A 25,104-nucleotide genomic window follows, 5' to 3' on the forward strand; every position below is an offset into this window, starting at 1 on the left:
ACCAAATGAAATAAAAGCCTATAGATCTATATCACTGCTGCTAGTAATATCTAAGGTTTTTGAAAATCTCTTGTTGAAAAGAATAAAACAAATCATAAAAATAAAAAACCTAATACCAATACACCAGTTTAGGTTTATTAACAAGCATTCGACAATTGACCAGGTCCACAGAATAATAGATGTTATTGAAAAGTCTACGAACGTAAAAAAGTATGCTCAGCTACATTCTTAGATGTAGCACAAGCCTTCGATAAGGTTTGAAAATGTTACCAAAGCAACACACCGAACTACTAAAATCGTACATTACCGTCAGAATGTTTAGAGTTAATCAAGAAGAAGCTTACTCTACAATAAAAGAAGCTAAAGCAGGTGTACCACAAGGAAGTGTACTGGAGCCAACGCTTTATCTACTCTACACTTGTGATATGGACCTCAAATGGGGAATATTACAATGACTACATTCGCTGATGATACTACGATTATAGCTGCCTGAGACAATAATGATGAAGCCACCCCAAAATTACAACAAGCAAGTAATAATATAAATAATTGGACACAAGCTTGGAAAATAATAATCAATGAAACTAAATCTGTACATCTGCAGGTCACCAACAATCAGACCGTACAAGTACCAATAACATTAAATAATATTATCATTCCATATAGCAATAACGCTAAATATCTGGGAATGAATCTTGATGCAAAACTTTGCTGGAAGGAATATATAAAGAAGATAAGAAAAGAACTGGAATAGAAATATAGGAAAATGTACTGGCTAATTGGAAGAAAACCACAATTTTCAGTACATAATAAATTGCTATTATATAAACAAATATTGAAACCTATATGGACATACGGAGTTCAATTATGGGGATGTTCTGCAAGTAATAACATAAACAAAATACAAATTTTTCAGAACAAAGTCCTGAGAAGTGTTGTGGACGCACCCAAATACTACAGGACTGACTACCTACATCGAAACCTTTAGATACCCACAGTCTGTCAATATAGCAAGAGAATTGCAAGGGGGCATGAGGAAAGGCTCCATTCTCCTGAGAATATTGAATTGTTGCAACTTTTGGATACCACCAGAGCAGGACACGGACACAAAAGAATCAAACCATCTGATCTTGTGTAGTGTTGTGTAGTGAGGTGTAATAAAAATGCAGCAGTGACATGTATAAACATTATTTCATCAGAGACTGAGATAGGATCGATGGGTCCTCCTAGTTATATACCTAAATTTAAGTTATCATAAAGACAAATCATAAGTTAGTCGGAAACGACTATCAACAATGTAATAATTAAATAACAAAAAAAAAAGAAATACTTATTACCCACTGGGTATATAATTAAACCAATAATGGTAATAATAATTTAAAAAACATATTTATTTTTCCCCAGTTATTATCTCAAAATATTAAACCGTATTCAATCAGTAATTATGTCAAAAACTGTCAGGCTCTATGACGCTGCCTGCATCTTCCGGACTATGGAGCCGTTCGCCTTGAAACATCCCCGGCCTTTTTATTAAAATGAAAATCCGTCAGCGACGAACCTCGGAAAAATACGGGACCCGCTCCAATGGCACGGCGTTCCCCGACTGACGAAAGCACCTAATGAGAAGACCGAGAGGCGAAATCGACAAATTTCCATTCCGTTCTAATTTTATTCCCTGAATCGGAGGCGTTAATTTCTATGGCTTTATATTTTCAGATTCGGCACCAGATTCAATCGGGACGATGATTTTCTTGTTCGTTTCGCATCGTTTTATTGGCTCAGAGGTATAAACTCAAGCGGCTCGAATATCTGCTTTGTTTAATTTTTTTTATTAATCTCCTAGAACTTCAACAATCTGCCTCGGACAATAAGTATTATTATGTGATTTCAGTTATATAACTATCCTGACACTGATCACTTCACTAAGTACTGTACAACTTATAATCTAAATATTATTCTAGATACTATTCTAACTTATTTTATAGTCTATCATAACTTATTCTAACAACTATTCTAGCTTATTCTACATCTATTAATCAGTTCGTATGGTAGTTTGCGTTTGAGCCTAAGCACTTCACTGTCATCTCGCACATTTAACTGTTTGGCGATTGCATTGGGATGCACTAATAGTCTTTCAGAGTACTTCGCACTAACACTCCGAATCACACTCGTTATGGATTCTAAGGGGATACCGCGCTCAATCAGCTTGTTGGACATGTAATATGGGCCATCGACGATGACTAGCAACACTTTATTCTGGAACCTGTGGAGGATATCTATATTAGATTTGCTAATAGTACCCCACAGTTCAATACCATAGGTCCAAATAAGCCTAAGTAGTGACTTATACAGCAAAACTTTATTATCTAATGATAATTTAGATTTATCAGCTAGTACATTTGGTTTAGTTTAACCTCAAGCCATTTGCGTTTTGTCACTATGCGGATGTTCATGATTATTCAATTTTACTGAGGGACATGTCCTTCTACAAAGGGTGAATGTCATATGGGTAGATTTTGTCTCATTTGCACTGATACGTCACGTTTTCAACCACAATTCGACTTTGTTAAGATGAAGTTGGAGGTTTCTTGTGGCTGATATTCGATCTTCATGTGATGCTTCTTCAATTTAACGTGCAGTGTGCCACACCTTGTCGGAGGCCTGAGATATATCGAGAAATGCAGCGGTGCATTATTTTTTATCGTTTAAGTTTTTGTTAATTTGTCTGACTAATCTATGTATTTGTTCTGTTGTTCCGTGTTTATTACGGAAACCAAATTGATGGTCTTGAATAATATTTATCTCATCTGCGATAATTTTGAGTCTCTTAATGTATAATTTTTCGAATAGTTTAGGGATCACAGGTAACAGTCTTATAGAACGAAAAGAGGAGACGTCTTCTGATTTTTCCCAGATTTAAGAATCATAATGATTTGAGCCACTTTCCTCCCTGTGCTAGGAAAGTAATTAAGTCTTAGCATAGCATTAAATATGAATGCACATTAATATATTAATATATTAACATACTATATTTGTTTTCATCTACTAGATACATTTACAACTATTTGACGACCAACGATTAATTTACATTACTGCAAAACAATAGATTGTAGTGGTTTTTTAGCCTGCATAATTATATACAAATTATAAATATTTAATGCCTTAATATATTACGCATATTTAATACACAAAATAAATTATTTATATAATACTTTATATTTGGTATTATATGCTAACTTATAAACCTTAATCGACTGACTATTCTATAATATTTTATTACTAAATATATCATATAATATATTATATATTAATGTTATTATCTATTCTAAGAATTAATTCTGCTGAATCTTGTTTACAGTTCTAGGCTGGAACATTACGTATTCCAAATATATATATATATATATATATATATATATATATATATATATATATTTGAAATGAAACAGTGGTGTTTACATTATGTGACCGTTATTTATTGGCAATATAAAAAAATGTGAAAAATACAAATTATAAAAACGATGGCAGCGGAGTTACCTGAAGACGAGGCTTGGGCAGTTGATGGTGGCACGTCTAAACCAAACGAGGGTTGAGCACTGAATGACCGAAATACCCTTCAATAACATCCCAGATAAACGTCTATATATCGGGTTCTAGTTGGCGAGGTGGCATATATATATATATATATATATATATATATATATATATATATATATATATATATATATATATTACATCCATATACTTATATAATCTTCATTTATATAGATATCTTCATAATATAATATATAGTATAATCGTTTCCGTCTAACCTACAATTTGTCTTTATGCTAACTTATATATAGGTATATAACTAGGAGGACCCATCGGTCCTAACTTAGTCTCTGGTGAAATGATGTTTATACATGTCACTGCTGAAATTTTTAATATGTGCACCTCACTACACAAGATCAGATGGTTTGATTCTTTTGTGTCCGTGTCCTGTTCTGGTGGTATCCAAAAGTTGCAATATTTCAATATTCGTATGAGAAAGGAGTCTTTGCTCATGCCCCCTTGCAATTCTCTTGATTTCTTGGCTGACTGTGGGTATCTGAAGGTCTCGATATCTGAAGGTGTCAGTCTTATAGTATTTGAGTGCACCCACAATACCTCTCAGGACTTTGTTCTGAAAAATTTGTATTTTATTAATGTTACTCTTTGCAGAACATCTCCATAATTGAACTCCGTATGTCCATATATTTTTCAGTATTTGCTTATATAATAACAATTTATGATGTACTGATAATTGTGATTTTCTTCCAATTAGCCAGTAGATTTTCCTATATTTCAATTCCAGTTATTTTCTTGTCTTCTTTATATGTTCCTTCCAGCGAAGTTTTGCACTGAGATTCATTCCGAGATATTTAGCGTAGTTGCTATATAGAATGATAGTGTTATTTAATGTTATTGGCGCTTCTACGGTCTGTTTATAGGTGAACTGCACATGTACAGATTCACCTTCATGAATTCTTATTTTCCAAGCTTGTGTCCAATTAGTTATATTATCACTTGCCTGTTGTAATTTTCGTGAGGCTTCTTCACTGTTGTTTCCGACAGCTATAATCGCAGTATCATCAGCAAATGTAGCTGTCGTGATATTTTTCATTTGTGGTATATCGCAAGTGTAAAGTAGATAAGGCATTGGTCCCAGTACACTTCCTTGTCGCCAAATTAAAATAAAATTAATCTACTCAACCCAACATCATACATATTTCTACATTCCGCCGTATTTCACATTGAGATGTACTGACAGCTAGTTTTAAAAACAGCTATTTAGTACTTGCATTCTTTGCAAACTAGTTTTGAAGTAAATTGACTTGAAGAAATTGCTTTCATATTGTGGCAATCGTAAAAATAAACTAAAGCTAGTAGGGTAAGTTTTATTTATTTTATTATTTTATAATGTATTGTAGGGTATTACATAGGGTTAGAACATATTGAAGATAGGCTTTTTATAAGTATAGCAGACAACTTACTACAATGTTTACTGTACATTTAAAATACAAAACTATTGTAGGTATTTATATTTTCAATTATGTCATTTTTACTTTATTTGAGTTCTTTAATTCTCATTGAGCTGTTATGACGGCAGTAGTAATGAACATAACATTGTTATTCTACCTCCAACGAATGCAGACCTCACCGATAAAGATTCGGAAGATGAGCGAGACGTTGCCATTGGTAATTTACCCGCCTCCCAGTTAATATTTTTACGTATTTTAAAGTCTCCTTTTTACCAACGAGGGTTTATTTGGACTGGAGCTACTGTTTAACATGAGCTCTGAACACGGTCCTCAGCATTAAGAATACCGACTAGCGAATGACCAACTTAGAAATCATTCCAGAAGACATCCGCTCTTACTCGACCTGGTTACTGGCGTAATTGGGATCTCTCTGGAGATTTGTCGCCTTAACCACTGTGCCAAATAAAAGCCAGCCAAGATCTCTTTTTGAAAATATACTATACATAATATTTGGCACGGTTAATGCTTATATCGAGAAAGAATTTTTAAGCCTAAAGTTCTTATGCAATATGCGGTATAAATACATATGACAGGTCAATTTGAACAGAGCTTTCTCCTAGACAAATGCTCATGAAATATGAAACCAACACGTTCTTTCGGTAACTTTACGATGTCAGCTGACTCACGCAACTTAACTTTTCGATCAATCTGAACGTTTTCTGGTGTTACCACCTCATTTGGACGTCCACTGCGTTCTGCATCATCGATGTCTCTATGGCCACTTTTGAAATCCGCAAACCAAGGTTTTGTTGTTGTTTCTGATGGAGTCTTATAACTTATAACACTTTTCAAACACTTGCTTCGCTTGAAAGGTATTTTCCCCAACAAGTAGCAGTGTAAAATTAAAACACGAAATTGTTTTTGATTCATTTTTAGGGTAAAAATGATGTGGCTCGGTGAATGGAGGTAAATCGAAATGAAACAGTGGTGTTTACATAATGTGACCGTTATTTATTGGCAAAATAAAGGAGATGCGAAAAATACAAATAAATAAAACGGATGGCAGCGGAGTTACCTGAAGACGATGCTTGGGCAGTCGATGGTGGCACGTCTTAACCAAACGACGGTTGAGCACTGAATGACCGAAATACCCTTCAGTAATATCCCAGATAAACGTCTCGGGGTTGCCGCCAGCTATTCGGTGTCGGGTTCCAATTGGCACCCCGCCCGTGTTCAACATCTGGGCTTATATTTCTGGGTATTTTGTAGACCGTTATTCCACGATGTAAAATTCGACATGCCTCAATTCGCTACAATACTCCCCTGCCAGAATTTTACATAAAATTACTTCAACAAAAATACAAAAATGTTTGCAAAAAATATCAAATACAAAAAAAAACATATACCAAACAAAATGTGCTGTGTAAAATGGGCTTTGAAAAAATATGATAGTTCGAAACGGTTGTGGTTGGTACGGTTGCGATCTGGTACGGCTGTTGATATCTTCCGGTCCTACAGATACCGTTGCATCATCGTCGCTTTGGCACTTGAATGTGGTCCATCGACGACGTTGAAAACAAGCTATTCTTCAGACAGGGCTCCCGTAATCGACGCTGTGGGAGGATCGACTGTTCGACGACGTGGTAGCTTATTTTCTTCGACGACGAGACGTTAGCAATTCTGGTACTTCGGCGAAGACATAACGAGTCTACGGTGACTGCAATCGGTACCTAGCTTCTGGAGCTGCTCTGTGACTAATCCGTAGTCACATACGTTAGGTTAATTCAGAAAAAAAACAAATAACGACGGTATCCGACCGAAGCTGCCCAAAGCCTTTTAAATCAAAATATCTGCCATTATAACGGAGACGGCGAGCGAAGGAAGACATTATGATTTAAACATAGCGCCGAAAGAAATGTTTAGCCGAGACGCTGATGATTAAGCAGTGATATAAAAATATTCCAAATAAAAATGAAATAAAAATTTTGACAAAAAAAAATTTAAAACATTAATTGGAAATAATGAAATTAATCGGAATAAAATGAAAATGAATCTTGAAGGTAAAATTTGAAAAGGAATCGAATTAAAAATATTTAAAATTTTGAAACAAAAAAAAATATATAACGGTCACGTAAAATACACCATTTTCTACGTACCCTCCATTCACGAGTCCAAACCCAATTTTGCCAAAGATCACGTCGGGGTCACCACTTTAGGGTAAAAATGATGTGGCTCGGTGAATGGAGGTAAATCGAAATGAAACAGTGGTGTTTACATAATGTGACCGTTATTTATTGGCAAAATAAAGGAGATGCGAAAAATACAAATAAATAAAACGGATGGCAGCGGAGTTACCTGAAGACGATGCTTGGGCAGTCGATGGTGGCACGTCTTAACCAAACGACGGTTGAGCACTGAATGACCGAAATACCCTTCAGTAATATCCCAGATAAACGTCTCGGGGTTGCCGCCAGCTATTCGGTGTCGGGTTCCAATTGGCACCCCGCCCGTGTTCAACATCTGGGCTTATATTTCTGGGTATTTTGTAGACCGTTATTCCACGATGTAAAATTCGACATGCCTCAATTCGCTACACATTGTTTTGAAAGTAACAAAAATTATTTCTTCTTTAGTACTCTTAGCACAAAAACTCACAAACTTATGAGTAGAATATCATGAAATTTTAACAGCTTTCTTTTGAAGGTTATTAGTAAGTAAGAAAGCGGTGAATGCAATCACACTTGTAATTTACAAATAAATCCTTTATATTTTTTAATGAATTGTTTAATCCTAAATATGTTTGATTCTTTATTAGAGTCACCATGCGTATTGCTACAACATCCCATCGCACAGACTGTACTACTCAGCAAAAAGAACGAATCGTATATTATCTACATCCTCGAAACACTACACACAAACATTTGTTTACCGAGTCAAACGTGCCGAAACCGAAAGCTATTATTATTTATTAATAAGCTACCACTTTTATCTAAACAAAAGCAGGCACGAGAACGTTTATTCAAGACCCATTATACATACTGTTACCGTTGAACTATTCCTTATAAAAACACGGCGTTCTGATGGACGATAAAATAACTTTTTGATTTATATTAATTCGTGGGAAATGCCCGTTTCGATTTGGTATTTCCGAGCTTTCTAATTTAATAAACGAGTTGAGCGTGACATAAAAACGATGCATATGTCCCACGTCGCAGTGTTTTGTTAAACATCAGTTGTATTGACAGACACTGTCAAAATTGAAAATACTAGAGATAAATGCACAAGAAGCAATATATGATATAGGCTAGTTGAGCGCAGGCGCACTGAAATAAAATGAATAACATTTCAATTTAGTTTGGTATGTTTGACGTTTTTGTTATTTATGTGTTAGTTTAGGTAAAATTTCTCTTTGGAAAACAATTAATCACAATCACAAAGAATTAGTGCAACTGAATGTTGAAAAATGTTGTATCAAGTAATGATTGTAAGTAGATAAACAAAAGCCATATAAAGCAAGTTAAAGATGAGCTATCAACAAGAGTGAGATGGAAGAGTGGAATAAATAAGAAAAGAACGATGCAATTTTATTTAAGAATTTAAGTAAAGAAATTATTCTATTTATCATTATTCTTTTTTATTTATTTATTTATCTACTTTTTTATTTTTTTTTACATAGTTAATACTAACAAACAACCCAAAAAAAGTATATACATTTAATGATGGATATTTAATTGTCGTTATTTTAAGCTTTTTTTGTGCTTTTAGCTTTAACTTTATATCTATGCTTTAATTTTTTTTTATTCAATATAATTCCCTTCAAGGGTGATACACTGATTATAGCGACAACTTTTCGATACCATTTTTGTAGTACGTTTTGTCCTTTGCTCCAAAATTGGCTTCAGTTTCGACGATCACCTCTTCATTCGACGAAAATTTCTTCCCAGTGAACATTCTTTTGAGATCTGAGAACAGGGAATAGTCGCTGGAGGTCAGATCTGGATAATACAGTAGATGAGGAAGCCCAATTCATGGATTTTTGACACAGTGCATCGCCTTGGTGGAGAAGCACTTCCTTTTTCTTCAAATGCGACCGTTTTCGGCGATTTCGTCCTTCAAACGGTCCAATAGCGATATGTAATAGTCGCTGTTGATGGTCCTTCCTTTTTCAAGATAGTCAATGAAAATTATTCCATGCGCATCCCAAAATACAGACACCATAAGCTTGCCAGCCGACTGTTATGATGTACATGTTCAGTTGATATCTTTAGAGTGTCTGCTATTTCATTCAATTTCAATTTACGGCCTTTCAAAATCATTTTGTGGATTTTTTAATGTTTTCGTCGGTAACAACCTCTTTTAAGGGTCCACTGCGTTCACCGTCTTCGATGCTCATTTCACCACGTCTAAACTTAGCATACCAATCCTTGATGGTTGATTTTCGTGAGGCAGTGTCCGGAAACTTGGCATCAAGCCAAGTTTTTGCTTCAACTATTTTTCCCTTCAAAAAGCAATATTTTATCAACACTCGAAATTCCTTTTATCCATTTTTTTTCACAATAACAAAAGTTTAATTTTTTAATATTAATGATCCGACAGCTGTCAAAATTATACACGCATCTTTGGAGGGTTAGAGCTAACTAAAAAAGTAGTAGCGCCATCTATGTGTCAGGTCGGGGACTTTTCAATTAACCTGTATTTATTTTTAAAAGATAAAGACTATATGAATACTTAAATGAAGTAATGAAAATATGCAGAAATTAAAATGAAATTAACTGCATAATTTGCATAGATGGAACATATAAGACAAGTAGAATATATTATGAAAACATTAATTAAGATGTTTAAAAATTGTTATAAAGTATGTAACTATATGACATTTTATTCTTTGAACCTTGTATCAATTAGTTTGATTATTTACGTTATATATCTATGTTAATAGTTATTAATAACTAATTATTAATTTAGTTATTGTAAATATATTTTTTTAATATAAATTTCTAAATTGGATAAATAAAATATGTATTACTTCATTTGTTATCCCATATTTATGTTCAAAACAGAAAAGTAAACAATAAGACAATAAGACAATATATACTTATATTTGATATTCCGAAGTCATTACAGTTCTGAAAATAATCTCACTTATCATAGTTTTGTTAACTCAATGGAAATTATTTTTAATTAAATGCAATTTAAAAAGGTTAATGACTGGTAGTTCTTGAGATAGTTCACAATGTATTTTAATGTTTTAATATACTAACATATTACTTTAAATAATATATCGAATATATTTCTGATCTTATGTTGAAAATATTGTCAAAACAAGTTACCATAACATATATTTATTAAATTATTCTCTTTGTGACTCTATTATGTGAGCCATCACTATTATAAATAAGATATTTTAACTGAGGTATTGAATATACTAACAAGAGTGGAAGAAACAAAATACAGTTTATGCCAAATATGGTATATTTCAATATCGAAGTAATGGTATCGAAGTAAATCAAACTTGTATCAAAGGTTACTGAGTATCGGCATTGCCAACTTGTGCGGAGTTTCCCATTTTGCAAAGAATCTCATGTTGATTGAGGATTTATTGGGAATTATACGAGGAAAATGAGGAGATTTTGACATCTAATCGTAAATATAATGTCAATAGTCCGGGTCTAAACACTTTTATAACAAATTCGAAGACCTACATAATTATTTAAAAACATTTTTTAAGTAGCCAGATAGCTATACATATAGCCATTTGAATTCTATAAAAGATTACACTGATTTCAGCAATTCAATAGATTAGATTAGACGAAATATACATTACTCCTCTACGGATCTAATGTCTACTTGAAGTTTGTTACAACCAACCAGGTCAAACGGCTTCAAGTTTTCCTAAATAAGCTCCTCCGGAGAATATTAAACGCTCCATGGTTTGTCAGAAATAATCAAATTCATAGGGAAACTGACACTCCAGAAATCAAGCACTTCATATCTCAATCATTCCACAAACAACAATTCAGCTCAAGTTCTTCTGAAAACACGTTTGTTCGCGAGCTGGTCGACATGCTGGCAGCTTAGCACCGCGTCACCGCCAAGCTCCCCCCTTTTCCAGGCTGAAACGACCTCATCCATCGCTACAGTCATAACTTTTGCCCCCATACAACAGTATCCAGTTGTGTGTTAAATCAGGTTCGCGAATCAATAGAATCGCCGGGCCCTCGTGCCCAATAAGGGCTGCCCGATCAGCGGGTGCCATATCCCCAAATTTAATAAAGTAGCAGTAGCGATCCACAGGGGTCAACTGTGAGGCGGTTTCGGTTTAGTGTATTGGTAAGCCCAGAGGCAGTCCCACATAACCCGGTCCAACTTGTCACTCCAGGGCAAGTCTCCGCGACCAGGTATGCGCCATGCATTCCACCGCCTGGTTTTTAGGCCAGAACAAGAAAAACGAAAAATACAATAATATTTTATTATATTGACGTTAGACATTACAAAGCGATTTGATTTCAGGGGCCCATTATTTTCTTTGATATCCACTGAAAATCCATCAGAAGATCAACAGCCACAGATTATGTTACTGGTGCAAGTATTGAAGCGATTTCATGTATCCAATGACATCACAAAAATGAGATGACGAGCAGTGAGCTAATGCTATGTAGAAACAACCAATTGACAATAAAAGATAACTTGCAGAAAATGTTACCTTTCACGTTAAATTTAAAGAAAACTGTTACTGAAAATGTTATTATTGAAATGCCTAATGAAATCTCAAACTATCAAAATAATTCTCGTTTAAAATGTTTGATTAGTTTCAAAATCCATAAAAATCTACAGGAATATTTAAACGGCATATCATGCCTCACCCTATGCATCACACAGCATCATACATCACATAATATACCATTCATCCTACAATCATTGATTTTATTTTTATGATTATGAGCAGACTCTATGGTATTATCGATGTGAAAGAGAAATATTAAAATAAAATATAGTGACAAGTATACCATAAAATGCGCCAAAAGAAAATAAAAACCCGAAATTTGCTAAATGAAAAGTCCCCGTAATGAATTCATAATCTACGTATAAAAAAATAATAAAAATCGAGCCCTTATTCACCCAAATTTACTAAAATAAAACAAGCAACACAATTATAAATAAACTGTAAGTATGACAACTGTAAAAATAATTCAAAATCCACTTGGGGCTATGATCAAAGGTATGGCATTATGCATATTATTTTTAGCGTGAAACTTGACGATGACAGAGGCCGTTTCCTATAATAAAATCCACCAGAAACAGCACAGGTCTTCATGTGTCGTGTCCATCGGTTTAATATCAATGATTAAAGCCATTTAATTAGAGCAGTCACTTTAATGACCCCGAAAAGTAATCGTTTATAATTCGGACCGTATATTTTAAATAATTTCACGTCGGATATCGAATGGATTGGCCGGGCCATTAGTATCTGTCAAATTTTGTTTTTATGGTGGCTGATATTTGATCTTATGTGATTGTAACTACATAACGACAGAGAGAATTCTAAATATAGACGAGGTACCGACCAAAATTCGAATAACTAATAGTTATACGGTTATGTTAATGGTATATAAGGCGCGGTCCAACAAACTAGAGATTATTATTAAATTAAACAACACCTTTCTCCCTAGAAAATTAATTAATTTAGTCCGTATTCATGTAAATAAACTCAGTTCGAAAATCCCAAAGTAATCGCCAAAATATAATTCCATTACCGCCTCGAATTTTAATAAGCACCAACAAAAAGAGCTTGATCGAAGAATTTCACTTTAATAAACGTGATTTTTTTTGGATATACACAAAAATGTCTTACAAATTGAATACACTTACAGGTATCGATTTGAAAATATTAATATTAATAATAAGTCCTTTAATAAGCATCCTAATTATTGGATAATTATTACAAACCTAAAATGTAATCGTGTAGAATAAGATTTAAAAATGGATCATTATATATAATTAATAAAATATAATCATAGTATTCAACCATATACCTACAACCATATATACAACTTAATACAAGACATAAACAACGTAACGTTTTTGTACACTTTTAGTGTTATTATATATTTTCAATATAGTCCGTCAAAAAAAACTTTAATATGAAAAAAAACTTGAAAAATATAAGAGATATAAAACCAAAAAGAAGCATTTAATAATTAAAAAACTAATAATGGTTTGATAATAATAGTAAGATAATATCATAATAGAGAAACTAAAATATGTTATGAAATATTTATAATTTCACCAATTCGAAAATCATTCAATCAACACTTCCTAATCCTGAATTATAAAATAAAAAAATAAACACCTTGTATATTTACCGACCAACATATTTACAAAAACTATCATGAGAATCCACATACTATTTAACCACCAAATATAATAAATTTTATAAACATCAGATGCAGTTTGTAAGCGGTAAAATTTGCTGCTAATAAACATTTATTGTTTATTAATATGCATCTATTGTTCAGCGTTAATGACTGAAAAAAATATAAACTCAGAATTTAAACATTTAAAAATTGTGTGAAATTGAAGTGGGCGTGATTCTAGTTCCGACTTCTCACTAATGAAAATACTTTTGAACCTCAGATCATCCGGCGATAACATTAAATTTTGATTTATGATAATTCAATCAACGTAGTGGGTTTCCATTCGATGTTTTTCATTTATTAACTGTCTTATATATGAATAATTAAATATAAATAATAGTTTCAATCATTTCTCTGTTAAAATGCGGTTTTCTAATATATAAAAACATTCAAAACTTGCCTCGTCCCATTTAATAAATTTCTCCCCTTTCTGCAGAGCCTCAGGGACTTCTATCGGTTTAAGAGAAACGGCGTTCTGCGAAGGGGTTGCCGCCTTCGACATTTTCAACAGCGAAAATCCCTGCTCGTGCACTCTTCAACCCAACATCATATCACAAGAAATCTTCGAAAAATATCAGTTTTTATTCGTAACACTTCACCGAAACGCAATCCACTTTCGAATGCTCATCGCAAGAATTTTTCCTCTCAAGAAAAAACCTCCCGGACAAATTTTTAATGTCTCTTGAAAATCCTTACGAAAAATTTAAACGATATTTTCCGACAATTCCGCGAAATTAACCATCTTCTCCTGCTATTTGCTGGATATTCACTCCGGGCTTGTTGCTCTGCTGCTGCTTCCTGAATTCGCCATGTTGCTACCTGCTGCAAACATTTTTCGGAGTCGACGTAAGTCATAGATAAATTGTGGTCGAATTTCAAGTAGAACGAGACGAATTGGCAACGCTGAAAATTTCAAGGTTTGCTGCGACGTGCGCGCATGCCGAAGCGGATCCGTGACGTTCCATTGTTTTCATATATGAACGGTTTACAAAGATTTTGTCGACTTCGATTGGGTCCACACGATATAAATTGATTTAAAAGTTCACTGCATGCAACTATATTTCGTTTCTGAATATGTTAATGTTATCACTTCAATAGTTGATTTTTTTAACCTCCCATTCAAAATAATCACATATTTCCAAAACGGAAATAGAATATTAATTATTCTACCGGGCCTGTTTCAAAAGTTCTATTTATTAAATGGTATTTGATAATAAATAAAATGCTAATAATTCCTTATTAAAGTATTTTATTAACTACAAAAGTTTACTAACCACATTGGCTTGTAGCTTTGTCTGTCTCTTGTATATAAAAACATTTGCTATTCTTGCATTGTTCTCTTATATTTTTTAATTAATTTGATTAAATCCATTCTAACAGTTATCACTAGTTTTCAATACACACCAATTAAATCTGCTAAACTTGCATAGACAGTTAAAGCAAACAAACCATAAACTAAAGTAAATACACCTTTAACAACTAATCCCAACCAAACACCCAAGTGTAACACATACAATAGAAAGTCAAACAACAAAGGTTTGTAACAAAAAGATACCAATAACACAGCAATGAACAGTTTTAGGTTCTTATTCAGATTATGTCTAGACCATAGCCATACAAGAGTTGCTGTCGCTATATGTTGAATGAGTAATATATTCGATTCAATGCATTTCTGGATATAAATCCAATCAAATTCTGCACCTCTCGCTCCAATCCACAGTAACAAAGCTCTAGAGAGAATAACCTAAAAATAACTTTTGTAGTATTTCTAATTTGTATATTATTAAAAAATACCTCTGCAGTTGCCCAACCTATACCTGCAGTTAAAACTTTACTATGACCTTTACCAGGTATTCCATTTAGTACAAAATAAAGTCCCGCTAGGTCTGCTATATCGACAGTATATTTCAATACCTCCTAAAAATTATATATTCTAAATTAAAAATACATTTGGTAATATAATAATTACCCCTATAAAACTACCTCCGGCTTCACCAACATTATCAGGAAAAAATGTAGCTAATATTAACATTTTAATTAACTGAGTGAACATGTAAATCATACCGGCTTGAACACATTTCCAAAAAGCCCCATATTCAGACCTAATAAATTATAGTTAAAGAGATAAACTTAAATGAATATATCAAACCATACAAGCCTGATTGTTTATATGCTAAATAATATGGTACATATAATAAAGCTACGCAGTTACCAAAATGATATAAGGTCATTTTATAATTATTTTTAAAAACTCAAATTATTACAAAATCTTATCAATTTATTCGAGGTTAATTTCTGTAGATGACGTTTTATATATTTAATAATTCTACAGGGTGGGTATATTCAACAAAATAATAGATAAGGTGTACCTTCTTAACATTACTTAATCAGTAGCTACATTATTTTAAATACGTTTTTCGATTTATTATGAGAAATTCTGATGCAAGTAAATATTTTTAGACATTTTAATTTAATAGATATATATTTTAAGATGAGAATGTAAAAAAATCCAATATGTTTTTATTTTATTTTTATTTTATTTCTTATACATTCTGTGTAGTATTTTTAAGGTATATATATCAAACAACCAGCTGTTTTTTGACATTTGTTAAATCAGATGCCTGCTGTCAGTTCAGTATCGGCTGTTTTCTTATTTAAAAAATTGTGTTGATAAATCACTTACATTTGGCTTAGAGTGAATTAATAATTGAATAATTGTTTAATCAAATTTATCTTTATATCTATTTTGTTGTACGATGTTCTGATATATTATTATACTCTGGCAGAATTTATAAATTGCGTTTCTTCCAAATATATTTATAGATATGGATGAAAATATGTCAGAGGACGAACGAACAAATACTCCGGGGCAGGAAAGCGCCAAAAGAATGCGAACCGACTTTGAAGGAGAGGAAATTTCAATATCTTCAAACAATTCAGAAAGTAACTCAAATAGTAATGATTGCAATGAACAAACAGCTAGTATAAGTAGTGACAGTGGATTGCCTTTAAGCATGGAGGGTAGCAATGATAATAATACTGAATCTGTAAGTGCTAATGAAAGTGAAAATGAACAACAACGAAATGCAGAAATCAATGAGCCTAGGCTTCCAGAGAGGTAAGTGTTGCTTCAAGATATGTACAGTATTATGATTGTTATTTTTGTAGTGGAGAAGAGGATGATTTAGATTCAGTTTTAAGTAGTTCAGGAAATTTTACAAGCAGTCACAGTACAAGTGCAGAAAATACTATTATACATAGCACTGATTCAGAGTCTGAAGAAGAGGCGGAGGTATATGAGTTGTTAAAAAAAGATAAGCCAAAACACACTTGGTTTATGACCCCTGAAATTCTCAACAGACAAATTGGTATTTCAATTTAATTTAGAATTTATTTTGTGATCATTTAATTAAATCCTTTTTTAGGTTATAGTTCAAAGAAATCTCATCCAAGTTTATTTCAACAAAGATGTTACGGATCTCTTAGAAATGTGCAAAAGCTAGAATTAATGTATAAATTAGACAACCACGAGGGTTGTGTAAATAGTCTTAATTTTAGCCCAGATGGTTCCTTGTTGGTTAGTGGATCTGATGATTTAAAGGTAAGTAAATAATTGGAACTTTTTATAAATGTTACTTTTGTTAATTTATGATAATGTTCTGTATTTTTGTATAATTAGTTATTAGAATTATACATCTTAGATTGAGTTGTAACTATTAATCTTTATCAACATGTATTAATAATTTTTAGGTTGTAATATGGGATTGGAGAGTGTGTAAAACCCTGATGAAAATAGATACACGACATCGTCGTAATATTTTTCAAACCAAGTTTCTGGATCTTAAAGGTCCAGATTTACATTTGGCAACATGTGCACGTGATGGGCAGGTTTATTATCTTCAGGTAATATTAATATTGTTTATATATATGTAATATATAATATATAATTGCTGTGTGGTCTAGATTGGTCAGGATGGACGTACAGAAAATAAAAAGTCAGGTCAACATAAAGGTCCATGCCATAAGCTTACTGTGTTAAAGGACCAACCCCATATATTTCTGAGTGCTGGTGAAGATGGCGTTATATTTAATCATGATATAAGAAGAAGCAAAGCTCAAAGGTATTTGTTACTTCATACAAGCTAAACAATATATGTGATTGATTTTTTTATTAGTATTATTGAAGTAAGAGATGATGGGCGAGAAGTAGCTCTATACAGCATCCATTCCCATCCCTTAAAACAACATGAATTCTGCGTTGCTGGTAGAGAAAGTTATGTAAGTCCTTCCTATATTTTATTTTTATCAAAGTTATTTCATAATTTGTATCAGGTCAGGATATACGACCAAAGGAAAAGTCGTCATCCCCTAGCGAAGTTTTGCCCCTATCTGGAAGGTGATTCGAAATTTTCCAAGAACTTACACATAACCTGTGCTGTGTACAATCACGATGGCAGTGAAATTCTAGCCTCCTACAATGATGAGGATGTTTATCTTTTTGATACTGGCGCTCCTTCTGGGCAGTTCATTCATAAATATTCAGGTCACAGAAATGGGGCCACGATAAAGGTAAGCGCTGACCTATTGTTGATAAAACACTAGTCCATAACTCAACCATACATTTTAAGGGAGTATCATTTTTTGGACCTCATTCTGAATTTGTTATGAGTGGTTCAGACTGTGGGCACTTGTTCTTTTGGGAGAAGAAGACTGAGTCAATAGTTCAGTTCCTATTGGCCGATGATAATGGTGTGGTAAATTGTTTGGAGCCACATCCACAATTACCTTTTCTTGCTACCAGTGGTCTTGATTGGGATGTCAAGGTATGTCATGATTTGAAATTTGATAGGAAACACTCTATTTTCAAATGTTTTGAACTAGCTGTGGGTGCCATCCTGTGAAGAAGAACCTAACATGAAAGAATTACTCAACACCATCAAAGAGAATAGGAGGAGCTTTTGGAATAATACTGGAGATAATTCAGATAATCAGGTATATATATATGGGCCTTTATTTCTTCCTAATTTTATTGGCGTTAATTGGATTTTATTTTCCTTTATTAGTAATAATAGTTATTATCTGATAACTGGAGATAAATTTCTTTTATACAGAAATTCTAGTGAGCTGCGGCAAGTGGTGAGAATACTTGGGAGGACTTTCTCCTATTATTAATTATTATCATCTTATTTGTTTTCATGAGAGCTTAAACTGGAGATAACTTTCTTTTGTATGGCTTATAACTTTGTCGTGTCGCTTATCTATTGTTTGAGGAGAGGCCAACTGCAATTTATTTACATTTATATTTCTTATTACACTAGTTCTCAGAAAACAATAAGTAATAATCAAAACTAATAACTAAACTGTAAACGTGAAAAATAATGTTTATACAGGATCTATCTCGTTCCAGAATTGTTATCGAACGCATAGAGAGATTCTGGTGGACTGCGGCAGGTTGTGGGGATATTAGGGAAGACTTTCTATTATTAGTTAATATCGTCTTATTTCTGTTTTCCAAAAAGTTAAACTAGGGACCATTATCTTTTCTACGACTTCTACTATTTGTCGCATGGCTTGTCTCTGTCGAGATACCAACTGTCATTTATTTACATCTACAATTTATATTGTACTGATCAGGATTGGTTTGCTCGTTGTTTCCATTCTCTAAATATCAATGTTAAAGATGGACATCGCCCTGGCCTGGCATGACGTTCTTGAAATTTCGTGGTAGATCGTATAAACGAAACTAAATATGGACCATAACACAGTTTTGAACTATTCGTATGAGACTCAATTCAAAAAATTGTCAATGAACAAATTAGTGTACTGTTTTTTTTTGTTCTCGCGGTGGAATGCCTGACGCATACCCGGCTAGGAAGAGGCTAGGCCCTGGAGTGAGTATCTGGTTATGTGGTTTATCAAGACATTAGAGGAATTGCCTCATAGCTGATCACTAGAGATAACTATTGCTGCAGCTTAATTTTAGAGATATAGCACCCGCCAAGCGGATAGCTGTTATGGGACACGAGGGTTCGGTAGAATCTAGCTAGTAAACTAATTATGGGTTTCGCGAACTTGAGTTTTGCCAAAGTAAGAACTACAACGATATAAAAAGGTGAATGCAACCTGGTCAGAGGGAGAGTTTAGCGGTGATATATGCTAAACGTCAAACATATCGACCAGCCTGCGAATGAGTACATTCGCTGAAGATCTAGAGCTTAGTTTATGAAAAACGTAGAACATGGAAAGTGCTTGATTTTTGTAGTGTCAATTTCTCTTTGAATTTGATCATTTCTGATAACCATGGTGCGTTAATAATTCTCATGAGAAGCTTATTTTGGAAAACTTGGAGCCGTTCTACCTGGTTTGGTGTCTCAAACTTGAAGTAGGCGTTAGATCCGTAAAGGAAAACAGAATTAATACATTCTCATCTCTCTCATCAACAGTACAAAAAGTATTCAATGGAGATTGGGAGTTTGCTAGTTTTGCAGGTCAGAGAAGAGGGCGCGTTTGCTATCTCTGGAACCTTTCCTAATTTGGAATTTCCAACAAAACGGAAGAGAAGACCTGGATAGGTGACTTTATCCAACCATGGAATAGTTGCAGTGTCAATCATGACTTGCGAAAGGCTTCCCCATGGAAAATAATGGCCTAGATTTTCATGAATGGCGTCCTCGAATTTAAATGCGGCGAAGAGAACCGTGTCGTCAGAGCAGAAGGCAACGTCAACGTGCTCTCTTCTAGGAAGGCCTGTTAAAAACAGATTGAATAAAGCTAGAGCCAGGGAGGAACCTTGAGGAACGCCAGCGTTGATGCATTTTGCGATTCAAGGGAGTTATCCGGATCGTCACCTGAGATGGTGTGCCCGAAAGGAAGGACTTGATGAGAGCGGTTAGGTCTTCGGGTAGACCTAGAATTTTAGAATTAGACTGTATTGCCAGATGTTGTGAAAATTGTTATATCAAAAAAACATTGTTACTTCTGTCGTTGGTTAAGGGCTTGGTAGATTGGTGGCTAAAAGAGAAGAGCGTGGTTATTCTACGGTATTCTGTTTCTGAAGTGTTTTTTTTTTTGAGTCTGGGGAATAGCTGACGGAGCTAAATCTGGAGTATTGGGCAATTCTATAGCGATACGAGAGATATTGACCCATAACGACACATAACAATAAGAATTATTATTTTTTGACCATCGACACTTAATTTTAATACATGTTTCCTGTTTTAGCTTTTTATGGTGTGAAAATTGAAAATACACGATGCAACCTATTTATTAATACATTACTTCAAACGAATTTACGTTACGAGATATATAAAAAATAAACGTATTATTCTTATACTTTCATTTTACTTATTATTCTCATTTAACGCGAATTTCTATTTCATACGTCCGATATGATAAACCAAACATTGCAGTTTTTCTCACAGGTACTATGGATGCTGTGGCGTCGTCTTCGTGCCACCCGCAATGCCCGCAACAACCTCGAGCCATCTAGCGGCACCGGATTGTCCGTTCTTAGCTTGGACTCTAGTAGGTCGGACTCTTCGTCCGATTCCTGGATATCGTCCCATAGCGACGACGACATGGACGATAATCCCCCAGGCTGTACAACATCCTAAAATAATATTTATGTTACACTAACTGATACTCTAAAATGGTCTGCTATGAATTATCCAAAATCCGTTTCGTTAAAAACCGTTAAAATATTTTCTAAAAGATAGCGTGAAGGTTAGCTTTTAACAAAGATCATTACATCCTGGTTGATATAATATTGGCACATAAGCTCTCTATATTAAAAGCCAAAACCCGATACGCACGTGACCATTTTATGGCGAAGTTAGTGAACAATTAAATGTAAATGTCGTAATTGTTACATACTAGCTTAAGGAATCAATAGTATCTAAAACTGAACCTAATGTAGCTAGACAATCTCATCTCAACCATAATTTTAGAAAGGACAATTAAAACCACTTGATGTTTTAATGTTATAAATATTTAATCCCGTCGTATATGTAAGATAAACACACTAAAGAAGAAGACGTACTTATTTAGGGATATTCAGTTTTAGATACGCAGACAGAACTTTGGTTTTATCGAACATTTGTTTTATGGAAGATAATGTTTTACTTATTTCCTCGTTGAATAGTGATACATCAGCCAGATGCTTTTATTTGTCCGTTTATTTAGATTTGTTTTGGATTTCCTCGATCTATCAGTAGTCCTAAGATCAGGATTGAGTACAGGAAGATCGGAAGCGTCGTTTCTTAGATTATCGAAGGTAGACTTACCTTTCTGAGGAAACAGAGGAGTGCCTTCATCACGAAATCTGCACGTTTCTTTGAGAAGTTGTCGTTTTAATTTTGTCCCCACCGAAATGTACGGAGGATAAATAATGGCGTGGCTCTTGTTAAATATTTCGGATTTTTATTCTTCTTTTTTGACCGATTTCAAAAAGCATCCGATTATTTATGGAATGTATTGTGATTATTATGAGTAAATATTATTTATAAGAGGTGTTAAAATATATAGGAAATAAAATTACTCTATTTTGTATAGTAGAGATGTTTATCAAAAGGTGTATTTTTTCCTTCCTTGCCACCATCTAGAGCCATAGTTTGTGGTTACTAATATAGGAACTAAGTATGGAAGGGTTATTTAATTTGTGGAGAAACAGGATGGCAGTTTCTTGATACAGTGGTATAAAGTATATGGTGTAAACTTAGTTTGTATGTTTCTGTGAACAGAATATCAGAATCTTGGTGTATTTCGAAATTTATTAACCGTCGTGAAGCATTTACTAACATTCTGCTTAACACCTTATACAAAATTAATAAGTAGCAGATAAATGGGTATGGAAATGTCCTCTTTTCTAGGAAACTCATGTTTTCTCTAACATAAATTAGTTTTTTCTAACATGATTATAGTTTGTACTGCATGGCAAGCTACAGTCTCTATCTCCAAATCACTTAGCCCCAATGTTTAGCTTAGTCTGTAAATGGGTATAAAGATAAGATCTAAAGCAGAACAACAATACTTTGCAGCTTTTTTTTCTAGAAATATTCATTTTAAAATAATTGAAAAGATAGAAAGTACATCAAGATGTCTAAAATGATCTGCCTTGAGTTATAAACGGTTAATTTAAACATTTATAAAGGCATCTTTTATAAAATAATATATCTATATTTATCTAAATGTGTCTAAGTTATAGTTTGCTTTTAACAAATATCATGGCCATCTGAGTTGATTTAGAGACGAAACCTATACTAATGTGATCATTTTAGCAGGAAGTTAATGAACATTTAATTTTGATTAATTCTTACTCTTTGTTACATGTTAGATTAAGATATCTACTTATGAACTGAATGAACTACTTATGAAGCTGAACCTAATAGAGCTAGACAATCTTAGGAATCACAATTAAAACTGTTTGCTGTTTTATTGCCATCATAAACAGTCTTCAGAACTGGATATAAGTTGAAATCGCTTAGCATCAATGTTCATTCCAGTCTGTAAGTAGCTTTCAAGCGAAAATCCAACACATCTATTTGCACAAATATTTCTGGTAATAATCTATGATTCTTGGGAAAAATTACGATGCAAGAATAAATATGACGAGCGACGACATAATATAAACAAGTTCTAGAAAATACTTCATATGTGTCCAAATTCTAATAATATTCTCGTCGAAATGATGGGTCTTTTTGATAGGGAAATGACTTTCAAAGAAATGGAAAAACACATAGATCTGAATTGAAATGTTACAAGAATGCTACAAGAAATGTTTCTCAGTTCCTAATTGGACTGGCTGTTTCAATAATATAATTCTTCAGACCATTCGAGTGTTTGAAGTGTTTTATTTGTAAATTAAAATTGAAAAATTCGGAATTATTTTAATTTCAGTTATTCTTTCAGAACCTTATGATAATAAAAGATTTTACCAACACCGATACATTGGAACACTGTAATCAGTATCAATAACTTTTACATCTTGAATTTCGTTTTTGTAATTGTTTCAATAGTTCAGTTCCAACCTTCGTAGGATGAAGACGTGTTTTCAACAAGCTCCAAGTTCTAGAAAAATTCCATTCTTAACAAAAAATAAAAAATCTGTGTTTTATTACGGTTATTTTGATGACGGTTTAGGAACATATAACACATGTCCGTTTTACAATGGACCTAAAATGTAGTCAATGTAAGTTTATGTTACCGCTGCATCTTTTTTCTTAATTACTTATCTACCTTCTATTGGCAGTCCTAAAATGCAATATAATGTTATTTTTTCTTAAACTCAAATAATGATTCCCAAACTAGGAAAACACCAGAAGATGTCAGCTCCTACCAGCCTATAAGATTATTAACGATTATCTTATAAGTTTTTGAGAAACTGTACATAAAGAAGCGCAGTTGTATAATAGAAAAAGGAAAGATCATTCCAGAACACCAATTTGGGTTTCACAATAAGCATGGAATAATTGAACAAGTGCATCATATTCTTGTTAACAAAATAAATATGGACTTGAACGCCAAAAAATATTGTTCAGTGGCATTCCTAGACATATCTCAGGCCTTTGATAAAGTATGGCATACAGAATTGTAGGTTAAATTAAGGAAACTTCTCTCTCGTCCGGATTATGACCTAATAAAATCTTACCTCACAGATCATTTTACTGTAAAACAAGGTGATAAACATACCGAATTATATGCAATATATTCAGGTGTTCCGCAAGGACTGGGTCCAATACTATATCTTCTGTTCACAGTCGATCTACCTACAACAAAAATGGTCAATGTGGCAACATACGCAGACGACACGGCAGTCTTAGCGTTTAATAAAGATCCAGCCATAGCATCAATTAACCTACACTTAATACTTAACACAAATAAATCAAATACAAATATGGCTGAACGAATGGCGTATAAAAGCCAACGAAATAAAATCCAGCCATATATGTTTTACTCCGTAGAAGAACATGTCCACGTCATGTCATGTCATGTCATGTCCAGTCTATGTTAATTCCCGCAAGCAGAGGATGCTAAATATCTTGGTATGCACCTATATCGACGTGACGAACTTGGAAGAACAAACGGAAACAACTTAGACTGAAACTCTACCAAATGTATTGGCCTGTCGGGTACAAATCCAAGTTATCATTAGATAACAAGATATTACTGTATATGTTACTGTAATCTATACTCAAGCCTATTTTGTCATATGGAATCCAGTTATGGGGAACCACTAGCAAGTCCAAATGTATCCATACAACGGTTTGAAAATAAAATGTTGCGTGCCATTGTCGATGCTCCGTACTATGTTTCAAATGAAGTGATACAACGCGATATTCCTCTAGAACCAATAACGAGAGTAATTTGATGTGTTTGTGTAAAGTACTTCTGTTAGTCACAAAATATAGAGAAATATACACAAATATATGTTTTGTGATGTCAGTGCATCCCAATCTACTTGCTAATCAGATAATTATGCGTAGTGACAGTGAAGTGCGTAGACTAAAATCTAACACAATCCGATCTGATTATTGGACATATATAGACTTTAGAATAAGACTAACTAATTAAAATAGTACTTTATAAAGATCACTTAATGAAGTGATTTTTTACATGTCATGTATGCATAATACAAAGCTAACAAATACTTATTATCGTCCGGGCAGATTATGGAACTACTTAATAAAATAATT

At 33.5% G+C, this 25,104-nt stretch overlaps 4 protein-coding genes across 13 annotated transcripts in view; 1 reads left to right on the forward strand and 3 right to left on the reverse strand.

Moving 5' to 3' along the window:
- The window catches only part of Plc21C (Phospholipase C at 21C), a 316,467-nt gene extending 302,280 nt beyond the window's left edge, over positions 1–14,187 (reverse strand). For all 8 annotated transcript variants that reach the window (XM_076417178.1, XM_076417181.1, XM_076417180.1 and 5 more), the window contains exon 1: positions 13,815–14,187. In XM_076417178.1, the coding sequence (XP_076273293.1) occupies positions 13,815–13,916 (102 nt within the window). In that variant the 5' untranslated portion in view covers positions 13,917–14,187. The remainder of the gene's footprint in view (positions 1–13,814) is intronic.
- Positions 1–25,104, reverse strand: part of LOC143204589 (uncharacterized) — a 347,147-nt gene that overhangs the window by 266,998 nt on the left and 55,045 nt on the right. The window contains exon 6 of one of the 2 annotated variants that reach the window (XM_076417266.1): positions 8,127–8,137. The exons of the other annotated variant lie outside the window; for it this stretch is intronic. The gene's annotated coding sequence lies outside the window, so the exon portion shown is untranslated. Of the gene's footprint in view, positions 1–8,126; positions 8,138–25,104 lie in introns of those variants that run through there. 2 annotated transcript variants of the gene reach the window in all.
- On the reverse strand, positions 14,647–15,727 carry LOC143205318 (BOS complex subunit TMEM147). The gene is made up of 4 exons (XM_076418556.1): positions 15,569–15,727; positions 15,384–15,516; positions 15,209–15,331; positions 14,647–15,158 (listed from the first exon to the last, which is right to left on the reverse strand). The coding sequence occupies exons 1-4, from the start codon at positions 15,643–15,645 to the stop codon at positions 14,808–14,810; spliced, it is 684 nt and encodes a 227-aa protein (XP_076274671.1). The 5' UTR covers positions 15,646–15,727; the 3' UTR covers positions 14,647–14,807.
- Positions 15,961–21,982, forward strand: LOC143204578 (DDB1- and CUL4-associated factor 8). 2 transcript variants are annotated; one of them, XM_076417212.1, is made up of 10 exons: positions 15,961–16,532; positions 16,583–16,782; positions 16,840–17,015; positions 17,165–17,317; positions 17,378–17,535; positions 17,590–17,692; positions 17,747–17,983; positions 18,043–18,237; positions 18,296–18,406; positions 20,836–21,982. In XM_076417212.1, exons 1-10 carry the CDS (start codon positions 16,240–16,242, stop codon positions 21,025–21,027), a joined length of 1,818 nt encoding a protein of 605 aa, XP_076273327.1. In that variant the 5' UTR covers positions 15,961–16,239; the 3' UTR covers positions 21,028–21,982. The 2 variants fall into 2 exon arrangements, with proteins under 2 accessions (XP_076273327.1, XP_076273326.1); XM_076417211.1 differs by having other exon boundaries at positions 15,971–16,532; positions 20,824–21,982.

Source organism: Rhynchophorus ferrugineus, unplaced genomic scaffold (genome assembly GCF_030347505.1).
Source record: "Rhynchophorus ferrugineus isolate W39M unplaced genomic scaffold, kcgeb_rfMv2 rfM11, whole genome shotgun sequence".
NCBI lineage: Eukaryota > Metazoa > Arthropoda > Insecta > Coleoptera > Curculionidae > Rhynchophorus > Rhynchophorus ferrugineus.